At 40.9% G+C, this 13,463-nt stretch overlaps 1 protein-coding gene across 1 annotated transcript; it reads left to right on the top strand.

Moving 5' to 3' along the window:
* The first annotated feature begins 1,215 nt into the window (after window positions 1-1,215).
* RDH14 (retinol dehydrogenase 14) lies at window positions 1,216-8,642 on the top strand. The gene is made up of 2 exons (XM_058179202.1): window positions 1,216-2,906; window positions 7,215-8,642. The coding sequence occupies exons 1-2, from the start codon at window positions 2,529-2,531 to the stop codon at window positions 7,830-7,832; spliced, it is 996 nt and encodes a 331-aa protein (XP_058035185.1). The 5' UTR covers window positions 1,216-2,528; the 3' UTR covers window positions 7,833-8,642.
* The last annotated feature ends 4,821 nt before the right edge of the window (window positions 8,643-13,463 follow it).

Genomic DNA, 13,463 nt, shown 5'->3' with positions numbered 1-13,463 from the left:
ATAGATCATATAAACTTCAGAAATAACAACTTTGACTAGCGAACAGGAAATAAAGAATAACAATGCAATGCCAACTAGTCGCTTGCTAATATTTATCCAAGCAATATTTCCTTTTTGATTCAATTTTTCTTGTTCTTGGGTTTGTTTGTTTGTTTGTTTGATTGATTGATTTTGGAAACCTCAAGTTTAAATCTGTTATCTCAGCTTTTACCTTCTACATCAGCACACATTTTATTTTCTTTCTTCCCACATAAAAGCTCTCTTAGTTTCTAAAAAAAGCCTGAAGCCTTGGAAAAGGAGGGGTTGAGGGGAATCTCATTCTGCTTAGTGAGCAGGAACATGCCATCCCTGGCAAGATCTTGCTTCGAGATAAAGGAGATATGCATTGGAGGGGTGGGGTGTTCAGCCACAACCAAAGCCTACACGCTGCTGCTTCTGGCATCTCGCCCATAGAATCTACCATTGATATTATAAATTAAATGTGAGGTTGGCAAGGAATCAGCAATAGTTCATAACAATACATTTATATTTATTATCACATTTCTAGACTGATCATCTCATCTAAGTGATTCTATTACTATTTTTTTTCCAACTGGATAACACTGGACTTATACCAATCCTGGGCTGTTGTTTAAAGTTGTTATCCAAAGACATTACAGTGAAATCTTACCAGATATCGGCACAACAAATATGGCATACAGCAAATAAGATTCCTGCTGCGATCTAACACATTTGAACAATGGCATCTGCAGCAGATTGAAGTGCCCAGTTAAAGAAAAGGGGTTGGGGTTTTTATAGAGAGATGACTTAGCACAAGATCGCAATCACAGAGGCAGGTAGAGGGAAATGTTGGAAGGTACTTGTAGACTGGCACATGTATGTCATAGATAGGGAAATGTTGGAAGGTACTTGTAGACTGGCACATGTATGTCATAGATAGGATATAAAGAGGCAAGAAGGTAGAGAAGGAATTTTTTAATTTGCAGATGCTGCAGTTCATGCTGCTAGAGAGGACATCACTTGGTAAACATGGAATGACGTGGAGCTTACAAATCCAAAAATTCTGGCAGGCAGGAAGCAGCCGGGAAAGAAAATCCTGGAGTGTTGTGCACACATGAAAAGACCAGAAGACATTGTGTCATATTTAAGGAGTTTCAGATACTGAATAGTGAAAATGTGTAACTAAAGGCTTTATTTGGCAGTGTTTAAAATAAACTCCCTCCTTTGTTTAAGTGCTGTCCCTGTGTGTGACTGTATCAGCTCCTATCCTGACTCGCCATCTGACAACTTCATTAGAAAGTAATCTAAATGATGTTATTCACACCCTCCATTATATCATTATATCATCTGCAGCAATTTGTATAATGGCATCAGACCTGATAAAATGATGTCATTTGTTTCATGATGTCATCATTCAAACGGGAGAAATTTTCATGATGCCATACTTTTCAAAGCAATGAATATCGCTCAGTAGTAGTACTATTTCTGCCCAACTAGTTTATTAAATGAGACTTCAAGGGACGTGATTACAGGTAAGTGTTTTGTAATGCATCACGGGTGTCAAACTCGATGGAGTCACATGACATATGATATATCGTGACTTTTGCCTTTGCAGAGCCGGGGTGGGCGTGGCCTGTGCTTGATGCATTCAGGCCACAGGCTGCCAGTTTGACACCCCTGTAATACATACACGAGCACAAGCATTGGTTGAATTTCCAACATTTGTTAAACAAAACACATCCCAAGTAGTAAAAGTATATCTACTTAAGCTGACCTTCCTCACCCTAAAACAATTAAATGCAGACATCTGGAATTTGTTCTCCTTTAAGTAAGTATACTGGAGATCCTAAATCAGGAACTAGATGTGAATAATCTAATCTTTCTATGTTTATGCTGCAAACAGGGGAAAAAAGAATCTGATGGCAATTTTAAGCACTGGAATTTTATTACACCATAAAAAGTAAAACAGAATCCAGTTCATCCAATGCATAAATAAAGTGTTATCCTCTACACATGGTACAGAGGGAAAATGTAAGCAAGTGGAAATTAGATTTAAACAGGTCAGAAGGAAGTTTGAACGTGAAAGAATTCCAAACTATCAGGACCATTCGTTACTACAGACACTGATTAAAGCAGATTAGCTAAGCAAATTAATTTCCCGCTTTGTTGATATATGTCTAACAAATAAACCAGGTTTCTTTTTGCACCGGCGCAACTTGTTTTGAAGCAAGATGACAATCATTGTATTTGCATAATAATGACACGAGATCGGACGTAAAAAAAGAAAAAAGCCAATCAGGACGGAGCAGGGTGAGCGACAGGTAAAAATCGAATCCCGGCTTCGCGCCAGCTAACTATATTTCCCAGAATGCCAAGCGAGACGAAACGGACAACCTACCCAATTCCCGGAGGTTCCTGGCCCCCCTCCCTCACCGCCCGCCGCGCGATGTCATTGGGTCGTAACTCTTGACTGATCCCTCGGTCGGCCCAGCCCGCGCCCAATCCCGTCCAGCCTGGGACTCTAGGCGATGGCCGCGGCCGGGATCCTCCTGGCCGCCGCTCTGGGGGGCGGGTTGCTCTTCATCGTGCGCTGCTTCTCTTCCGTGGCCAGAAAAATCGCGCTGAAGATGCCGGCCGGCGGCCCGATGGAAGGCAAGACTGCCATCATCACCGGGGCCAACAGCGGCTTGGGGCGGGCCACGGCGGCCGAGCTGCTACGGCAAGGCGCGAGGGTCATCATGGCCTGCCGGGACTGCGGCCGCGCGGAGGAAGCCGCCCGCGAGCTCCGCGCCGAAGTGGGCCTCTGCTCGCGCGGGGGGGGCGAGTGCCGCGGGGAGCTGGTGGTGCACGAGCTCGACCTGGCTTCGCTCCGCTCCGTGCACAGCTTCTGCCAGCAGGTGCTGCAGGTACGGTCGGGGTGGACGGGGGGAGTGGACGGGGGTGGATTTTAACCCATTGGGGGAATCCTCCCTGCTCCAGGAAATACAAATTGAGCCCACCCCGCTCCGGGAGGGGAGGTCTTAACATAAAGAGGGTCCTGGAATCCTTCGTGCGTGGGACGATGGGGAGGATCCCGCTGAGCCTGGTGGAAGGTACAAGAGGGACACCCCCCCCCCCTTTAGCCTAATTGCGATCTGGCGCGTGGCCGAGGCAGCAACATTTCTTTTGCAGCAGGTTATGGCTAGTCAGGGTCCGCACTGCAGCCCTTGGAAACTAAACAGAACGTCTTTCTCTCGTTCGATGCGGCTTTTAAGTGGGATTCATTTATGTTATTTATTTGTTTATTTATTCTGTCAATCATATATAAGATAATAGGTAAAAGTATAAACATAATTTGGATACATGAAAAGAGTAAATAAAAAGGAATATTAGGACAGGGACGGGAGGCACGCAGGTCCTCCTCCTCCTCTTCTCCTCCTCCTCCTCCTATTATTATTATTATTATTATTATTATTATTATTATTATTATTATTATTATTATTATTATTATTATTATTATTATTATTCACCTGAAACCTGAACAGACTATGCCTGTAAATAACTTAGTGCGCCCTAAAAATAGGTCAGGCCGTTTGAGGCTAATCCAGTAACAGAAAAAAACATAGGTTCTAAATAGAAGCTCTTGATTTCCCATCACTTTTTCATGGGCATCATCTAACAGTTATGCATGCATGCTGACAATTATCTCTCTCGACTATTTTTGGTACCCCACCCCACCCATTCCCCCCATGGCTAAAGTAGGAATCTGGAAAATGGCTCTTCTTCATTCGTATGGGTTCAGTTATGAGCATAGCAAAGTCATAAGACGGTATCAGCTCCATGCATTGTCTTGTCACAAATCAGGAGATTTGGGAGGTGTTTGGTGTATGTATCCTTGAATCTCGTTGTTGTGGTTCAAATTTTTTTCATTTCTGATCTTCATAAAAATCGTGAGCAGGTTCATTGGCACATAACAAGCCATCACTTTTCATGAATATCATATGCAGGTTCTGGCAGCATGGCACAAAGACATAGGTGAGGCATAGATCCACCTGATTTTCTTACATGGAATCTTTCAGTTCCCATCCCATTAAATATCTACAAGCTGCAGGCCAATATTGATCTCACACTGTTGACATTGCTGTGACACAAAAACATGTTAGCCATATGAAACCACAATCAGATAATAGAACACATCTGCCTGCATACAGGGAACCCTGACAGTCTTGATTGGCAATCATTTTTGGCAGCATAGATCACAAATCACAAATCCATTTGATGTACATGACCTCACCATTAAATCCTAGGCCACATTGTGATGATATAACTGTAGTGCAAACATGTGTTTACAAAACATAGAGCCTAGTTTTTTTGCCTTATTTTATATGAGCTAAACTTAAAGCTGTCAAATCACAGATTACATCCATCTGTATACAATGAGTCATAACAAAAACAGTTCCAAAGTGGTTTGATGTCATTGTTGGGTTGTCGCAATGTCTGTAATGAGCCATCACAAATATGGATTTCAGATCCATATTTGTGATGGTTCATTGTAGACATTGCATTCAGCATGATGGCGTTTTCCTGAAGATTGTATGAAAAATTGTAGCTTTATGAGGGTCTGTGCCATAGAACTACATTTTTGCACCAGATGATATCTGGCTTCTACCATAGTAGCCGTCTCTAGTTGAAACAATTAGCCCTAAGAACAAGTGTCCATATTCTGATTAGTAAGATTTATTATGAAGTATGTTAAATAACAATTCCAGTGAGCACTTTCACATGAAGTCTATACATAGGCAAAATATAAACTAGTTCTGCTTCCCACCCACTCCCACCCCCTTTGTTTGCTTCCTGTGTAACAGACTTGTCTGCACCTGTTGTTTTGAAAACCCCTATTGGCCATCCAACTGGCCGGTTTAGCTCACGCTGGTAAAAGCCTGTTATTAAGAACACAGTAGCCTGCAATTACTGCAGGTTCGAGCCCAGCCCAAGGTTGACTCAGCCTTCCATCCTTTATAAGGTAGGTAAAATGAGGACCCAGATTGTTGGGGGGGCAATAAGTTGACTTTGTAAAAATATACAAATAGAATGAGACTATTGCCTTATACACTGTAAGCCGCCCTGAGTCTTCGGAGAAGGGCGGGGTATAAATGTAAACAAAAAAACAAAAAAAAAACTAGCTCTTGCAGGTGGTATTTTAAATAGTCAACTCTATGGTTGAGATGACTCATTGCTTGTCGATGGAAGTTATCTGTAATATACTAATTGCTTATGTATTCCAACTAAAAAACATGCAACTTTAAGAGGATCCATTTTTACATTCATATTTTTGCAGCATGATGATGCTGAAAATAGATCCACAATAGTTAAAATGTACTAGGCAATAACACAACCGGTTTACTTTTTAATATTGGATTCTGGTAGGTGCTATAAAAAAATAGTGGAATCAGGAGGTTCCTTTGTATTGGATTTTAAAGATCCAAGTTTTATCCAGCCTCTTCATCAGTGCAAATGAGCTTTATCATCCTCTCCTCACCTGTGAGCTGCAGTAAGGAAGCATATGTGTGTGGACTGCTCAGAGACAGGGTATGCTTTGCAGATGTAGACAGGGGTCTCGGATCCTTCCACTAGTATCTCCAGAGAAATCACTTCACCTTATGGGAATTAATATCCAGCAGATGTGGTAAAGGACATAAACACATACGTTGCATTGTGTGTATGCAAATTGCTAGCTAAAATTAGTTGTGATTTTCCACTGGAAGCATGCAACGTCAAGAGACTGTTTGTTTTTTCCCCAGACATTGCTGAAGAAGCAATAAACAGCCTTTCCAGCATGAATATTAGCACTGCAGAATGTTTTTTAAGTGATGGGGAAAGAATGTGAGGCCTGAAATGCAGACTAGCTCAGAAGACAATCTTGAACAATTGAATGCTTCATAACCTCAAGCACCACTTTGATGTTATAAAATTAAGAAAGGCACAATCATCTGTTGATTTATAATTGGGTAGATGAGATAGATATGCTGGTCCTTCAAGCTTCTCGGCTTTTGTATACAAATTGTAAGATGTAAAATTATGTTTATATCTTAGGAAACAGAGGAGGGTTTTTATTTTTAAATTCCCTTAATCAAATAGAAGACTGTGCATCTGTCTAAGATGTAGGAATGTTTTGATCTCCAGAGCAGGGGTGAAATCCAGCAGGTTCTGTCAGGTTCTGGAGAACCGGTAGCGGAAATTTTGAGTAGTTCAGAGAACCGGCAAATACCACCTCTGGCTGGTCCCAGAGTGGGGTGGGAATGGAGATTTTGCAGTATCCTTCCCCTGGAGTGGGGTAGGAATGGAGATTTTAGAGTATCTTCCCCTGCCATGCCCATCAAGCCCACCAAATCACACCACACCCACCAAACCACGCCCACAGAACCGGTAGTAAAAAAAATTATATTTCACCACTGCTCCAGAGCATTTGAAGAGAATTACAAAAATATTTAGTAGATATATACTTGAGCAATGTTGGATTTGCCTTTGCTTGTTCTATAGAAGTTCAGCTAATAATAGATTTTATCCTATTGCAGAAATGGAGAACTTGTGCCTACTTCCTGTGGCTGCTGTACTGTAATTCTTCCTGACCCTAACTGGCACAACTAATAGGGAGGAATGCTGGGCAGTCACAAACTTTTGAGCCTCATAAGTGTTGCTTAACGATACACCTCATCATGGCTTTGGTGGCAAGGATTTTTGGGAATTGTAACAACAGGATGGGCACCCATTCCTTGCAGCCAGCATGAGAAGCATAGGTTCCAAATAGTCTTTCATCTATGGAAACTTTGAGATTGTTGCTGTTTCTCACCCAGACAATCTCACAAGATCGTTGCTGTAGGAATCAGAAAGAGATCCCCATATGAATTTCTGAAGAAAAGATGCATTGTAATTCTAATAAATGTGTGTCTTAAAAAAAAGTACATAAGAATCAGGTAATCGTGAAGGAAGCTGTAAGGATTGGCTATGTTCCTTTTGTGTTGTGGTGTTTGACTTTCTTTAGACATGTTTCTTTTTTCCCCTCTCAGGAACTTTGTCTGACAGTCTTCCAAAATTGTGCAAGTAGAAAATTTGAGGGAAAAAGGGGATATCAAAGATGCTTTATGAACATGGAATATTAAGAACTTAAACTTTCACCATTTTTCCTTTAGAAGACAAGATTTTAATATCTCTCTCTCTCTCTCTCTCCCATACAGGAAGAGCCAAGGTTGGATGTCCTGATCAACAATGCTGGGATATTCCAGTGTCCTTATATGAAGACTGAGGATGGTTTTGAGATGCAGTTTGGCGTCAATCACTTAGGTCACTTTTTGCTCACAAATCTTCTCCTTGGTCTTCTAAAAAGTTCTGCTCCCAGCAGGATTGTAGTGGTATCCTCCAAGCTTTACAAATATGGAGAAATCAACTTTGATGACTTAAATAGTGAACTAAGTTATAACAAAAGCTTTGCCTATAGTCGAAGTAAACTGGCCAACATACTGTTTACCAGGGAGTTAGCCCGACGCATACAAAACACAGGTGTCACTGTGAACGTATTACATCCTGGTATTGTCAGAACAAATCTAGGTAGGTATATACATATTCCTTTATTAGCCAAGCCCCTTTTCAATTTGGTATCTTGGGCATTCTTCAAGTCTCCATCAGAAGGAGCTCAGACCATTGTTTATCTGTCGGCTTCTCCTGAAGTAGAGGGTGTATCTGGGAAATACTTTGGAGACTGCAAGGAGGAGCAGTTGTTGCCCAAGGCCGCGGATGACTTGGTTGCAAGAAAATTGTGGGATATCAGTGAAGTGATGGTGGGGTTATTAAAATAACCTAGAAGAAGCACTTTATTGAAACAATGTTCAAAGCTATTTTTGAGACTTCCGTTATTTTCCTCGCACTTTATCCCCTTGGCTTTTGAGACACTTATTTTGGGATTCAGAGCAGAGCAGAGTGTCGATTCTTGATTCTTTCCACCTTTTTTAAAGAAACTAAACTTTCCATTGAAAGAAAAAATAATATTTAATGAAAAGAGTTAGAGTATAAAAAAAATGTTAATATATTTCAGGATAGATATAGATATAGATATAACTCTTCGGTGAAAATGAAAGAATAAAAAAAAGGAAGAATGGCTATTTTCAAATTGCGTGCTCAGAGTTCAGTGCTTCGTACCTGAATTAGCTGTGCGTGGTGCTATATTTGAAATGTGTTGCAGCAATGTTCTATTAAAGAAAACAACAACAACTAAGAGACCTATTTTCTATGTCTCATTCAGTGTGGCCTACATTTCTGCTTTTGAATAGGAAGCCTGGTCAAAAACTGTAAAGAGAAAACCTGGCTTGTGATCCCCCGTACTAGCCTTTCTGCTCTGCCATGGAAGCCGCCTAGGGCTTTATGGTTGCACTATGGTTAATCATCTACGTAGCATCTGTATTTGCAAAGCATTTCCACTTGTATTTGCCCCACAAGACCTTATTCTGAAGCATTTGTTTGTCTCACCGAATCTTATCCTTTAAAACGGGTGAAATGTAAAATTTGTTTACTACCGTTTCTGTGGGCGTGGCTTGGGGGGGTAATGTGACTGGGTGGGCATGGCCAACTTTTTTTTTTTCCTTTAAAAGCATTTTTCTCTACAACCTCTTCAGCCGAAAAAGAGAAAAAATGTTTTTAAAAGCCTCTGATGATCAGGCAACTCAGGTGGGATCGCCAGAGGAAGTGTTCTGACAATCCCAGCTGAGTTGCCTGATCACCAGAACCCTTTAAAACAGGGGTCTCCAACCTTGGTCCCTTTAAGACTTGTGGACTTCAACTCCCAGAGTCCCTCAGCCAGCAAAGCTGGCTGAGGAACTCTGGGAGTTGAAGTCCACAAGTCTTAAAGGGACCAAGGTTGGAGACCCCGGCTTTAAAAGCACTTTTTTTTACAGCCTCTTTGGCTGAAGAGGTTGTAGAAAAAATGTTTTAACAGGGTTCTGACGATCCCAGCTGAACCGCACAATCATCAGAGGCTTTTTTTTTTTAACTTTTAAAAGTGTTTTTTTGGCTGAAGAAAAAATGCTTTTAAAAGTAAAAAAAAAAAGCCTCTGATGATTGCGCGGCTCAGCTGGTCTTGGGGGATGGGCAGGGATTTTTGCTACCACCCGCCACCATTGCTACTGGATCAGGTGAGCCAGTCTGAACCAGGAGCATTTCATCCCTGCTCTAAAACTTCTAAAACCATTACAAGTAATGAGAGTGGAAAATGGACACCTCTGGGGCCTTTGCTTTATTGGAATGCTTGTGGAGACGGTTTCGTTTGTTGTGATCTTTGCTGTTTGCCACCGATCTGTGCTCTATAAAGTTTTAAATTCTTCTCCTGGATTCACTCTCTAATAAGAAAGGCCATTCAAAGTTCTTTGAAGGCTGTTTCTGCGTCTGAAAGATATTACTGCTGCCTTCGTTTTTTCCCCTGAGGATATATTTTAGTGCTTTTGTTATAAACCCTGGGTTGCCCCATCTTTTTCCTTTTTGGAGGGAATATAACCTGTTTGGTCTACCTGTATTATTTCAGAAGTATGGTTTCTCGAGCATTCAGGTGATATTGTGGATGCCATTCTCTCCTTATCTACAATTGCCGGAATCCAGAAGCAGTCTGGGGCAGAACCCATTGGGTATACTCTTGAAGTTGGGTTAAGCTAAGCTTGAAGCTTCTTAGAAATATTCCGAGTTCAAATTCACCCGGCCTTTCTGCCTATACTTTCTAAGATTAGAATGTTTATCCAGAATCAGTGAGCCATAAAAGTTGCTTTTCTTAACAAGGTATTCTCTTAACTTTTACTATAATCTATGGAGATCATTTTCCTTTCCTTTTTATCTTTTCATTCCCTTAGTTTTCTCTTTATTTATTTTTTTATTTCCTTAAAAAAATAGGATATTTATCAGTTGGGTCTAGTATCTTGGGGATAACTTTGAATAATACACAGTAGTAAAATATGAATGGGACTTTCACATGAAAGTAGAATTTAATCCAAATGCATTTAATTATCAGCTGCATAAATAATTCCGCAGAACTACCGTTCATAAACCGCAAAGAATGCCACCTAATGCATAACTGTAAAAGAGGGATGTTAAACATAATTGGAGGAAGTGGCCATGGACTGTGGTTGGAACTGGCATATCTCCTGGCTATTAAGCATTGCTGCAATGAAACTGAATGCATTCCAAAGATTTAAGTCTCAAAAGGGAAGATGCTGGGTACAAGTGATTCTTGGGGCTTTATCACAATATGCAACCTGTCTTCCGCAGTCTTTGAAGTGATGATTTGCTTTCTGTATGAATGAATTGATTTAAAGGAACAAGTTGAAATACACACACACACACATTTGCACATACAAAATATATACATAACTATGAGCACATTATCCAAAATACAGTTAAACCAGTATTGATTTGCATCAGTTAATCTCTGCCATGCAGAGCGGTTAATATTTCACATAGTTCATTTTTGCATTAATTCATACAATGTACATTTCGTAAATACAGTTCTATCTGAAATAAAGTATATCAACCTGACAGCATTCTGTTTCCTCATTTAAATGTGAAACTTTCTACCTTTTCCAGTCAGCAGCCTTATATCTGAGAGACAGGGACCGAACACTACAGTAAAAATGTCTTACGAGAAAGGATGATCTCAGGGATGTTTCCTACAAAATATGAATGTTATAATAAAAAGACAGCTGAATAATTTTTAAAATTAAAAAAATCTATCAGGATTTTTGGAATATCTCGTTTGAGGGGGAAAAAAACATCCCTGAACAAAGATAAAGGTATGTGTATGCTGCAGAGATCATACATTTACAGATGTGGGTTGGGGGCGGAATTGATATGGTTCTTGGACCAAAAGATGACTCAGAAGAAACCCAGGGGTGTCAAACTCACGTCGTCACATCACGTACCGTATCATGGCTTTTTCCCCCTTTGCTAAACCGGGGGTGGTTATGGCCAGTGTGTGACGCATCTGCCGCGTGGGCCTTGAGTTTGACACCCCTGCTTAGAGGCACAGAGCTCTTTGGTTTGGCTTCTGGCTATGTTTTTTCCAGATCCCTCATGTAGACTTAGGGGTAAGAAAGTGTGTTGAGTTCTTCCAAACAAAACCTGCCTGTGGAGGTGTGTAGCGGTGAAAGATGTTAGATTGGATGCAAGCATGCATCCACACCAAATAACAGGATTCCTTGCTGTCCCTATCAATGAAGTGAAAGTTTGATAGTGTAACAAGAAAAAAACATGTCTGGTCTTCCATGATCAAATTCAAGATGGCTATAGAAGCATAGCAACTTGCCGGGACAACTGGAGCTAACTGCATCATCTTTGAGTTTGTTCCAGAACAGCCTATACTGTTTATCTTTTATATCGAGCTAAGAAGAAAAACGCATCCAATTTGGAAGAACTAAGAAAGCTTTTCGATGCTTCAGCTACCGGATAGGAATGGGACAGGAGCAGCATCCTGAATCTCTCAAAAAATGTAGGTGGGATGATGGGAAGAATAGGGAAGTCGGCTGTGTCCTTGTGGTGCCAAAGAGTTGTAACAAGATAAAAAGTTTTTTAAAAATGCTCCCAGTGTGGAGGGTTGGGGAGGAAAAATATGGCTGGTATGGGGGAGAATAAATAAAGGGGGAGAGGTTTCCTCATTAGAGCCCTTCCCAAAAAGCAATCACTTATGGGGATATGGCCATAAGAATACTACACTGCTCTTTTACATAATTGTTTATAAAGCTGGGGGGGCAGGGTGGGAAATACAAAAAAATACAATGGTCAGATTGTTTTCGTTTTCACTTTCTGACGGGAGCAACTCAACTGTCAGATGTTGTACCAGACTTTTTATTTTATCCCAAGAGATTAATAGTATCTGAAGCCAGAAAAAGGATTTTGGGATGGGGTGGAATCTTCCTAAGGATCTCTAAATGGTTCTGTTTCCCATCCCTCTTTGTCATAGTGACTTCCTTTACTTTTTCTCCTTTAGGCTAAATCTCCCATGATACCCCATCAAGTGATAAACATTTACAGATCCTTCAACAAGAAACATAAAAAACTTCCTTCGGAAAATCTTCCTGTAGCGTTTTTTTGTCTGCCATGTCATGTCATAACCTGACTACTTCCTCTTTGCTCCTTTTTCATTAATTGCTGTCAGAAAGTTTACCCCAAGTAGAACATTTGATCTCTTTTCTAACTGAAAAAAGCACATCCTTCAAAAACCTCTCCCCCAAGAAAAGTGAAAAGTGATACTGTTTTATCCTTTCCAGCCTTCTAACTTGTCTCCAAATTTCAATCCATTGTGCTGGGAAAGGGTTTCAGTTGTATGTTTTTCCCATATTAATCCAAGTTAACAGCTTACTTTCTAGAACTTTAGAACTGGAAGGGGCTTCATAAGCCTTTGAGTGCATTCCCTGCTCAGGGCAAAATTAAAACATTTATTTATTTGTTTATACAATTTCGATGGGGCCTGATTCCTTGATGAATCTGGTGATGTATTGACAAGAAATTTATAATGCATAAAAAAGAGAGCCTGGCTGTCTGGGAGATCAACGAATTATAAACAAAATATACTTTATTTTGCAGAGTATAAAATGCACCGGCGTATAAGACACACCTTAATTATGGGGGAGGAAAATGGGGGGGGGGAATTCTGCCTACCAGGTATTCATCTGGCTAGTCCCAGCACTCTGGTTTTGAGGTTGGGGCTGGTTGGGGCTGTGCTTCTAAAGCACAGCTGGTTGTCAGAGGTAGCAGCAATTAGAAAAGCAGGCAAAGCACGGAAGATCGCTTTGCTCGCTTTGGGACTGGAAAACAGCTTCAAAAGCACAGCTGATCCTCGAAGGGAGCTCCAGTGGCTAAAGCAGGCAAAGCGCGGAAGAGGTAAGAGAATTAGGAGCTGTTCCAGGTAGCCATTTTGGGCACTGCGTGAGGTTACATTCAGAGTATCACAGGCACCCAAATTTTCAGCCTCTTAGGAGGGAAAAAAGTCTTATACTCCAAAAAATACAGTAATTAAAGAGAGCTTCACACCCACCCTACCAGATGACCTGTGAGACTAGTCAGGTGTTTATTGGGTTCATGAATGTCATAAGGGTGGGAACTGCACAAATCTCTTAGGGGAATATCATTCCAGAGGGCAGGTGCTGCAACAGAATAGGTCTGCTTTGTGGTCCTGTAAAATAAACCTGATGGGGAGCCCGAACACACACAGCCTTCTTGATTGTATAAACAATTGGAAATAAACAGTCCCTTATATACAGTAGTCAGGATCTATATAACAAAGGGCTTTAAACATGAAATCGGAATCTTCAATTGCATCCTGGTAAGTGGCTAACTAGTTTCCATGTCACCACCCTCAGGGAATGAGAGCCTCCCACTTCTCTAGTAATTAGTTCCACCATCTTCTATTCAGAAGTGCTTTCTGTATTGTGTCCCAACTACCACAATAACAGAGG

The sequence above is a fragment of the Ahaetulla prasina genome, chromosome 1, assembly GCF_028640845.1.
Source record: "Ahaetulla prasina isolate Xishuangbanna chromosome 1, ASM2864084v1, whole genome shotgun sequence".
Classification (NCBI taxonomy): Eukaryota; Metazoa; Chordata; class Lepidosauria; order Squamata; family Colubridae; genus Ahaetulla; species Ahaetulla prasina.
Note: the sequence above shows the minus strand (reverse complement) of the source record. Positions and strands in the feature narration are given on the sequence as shown.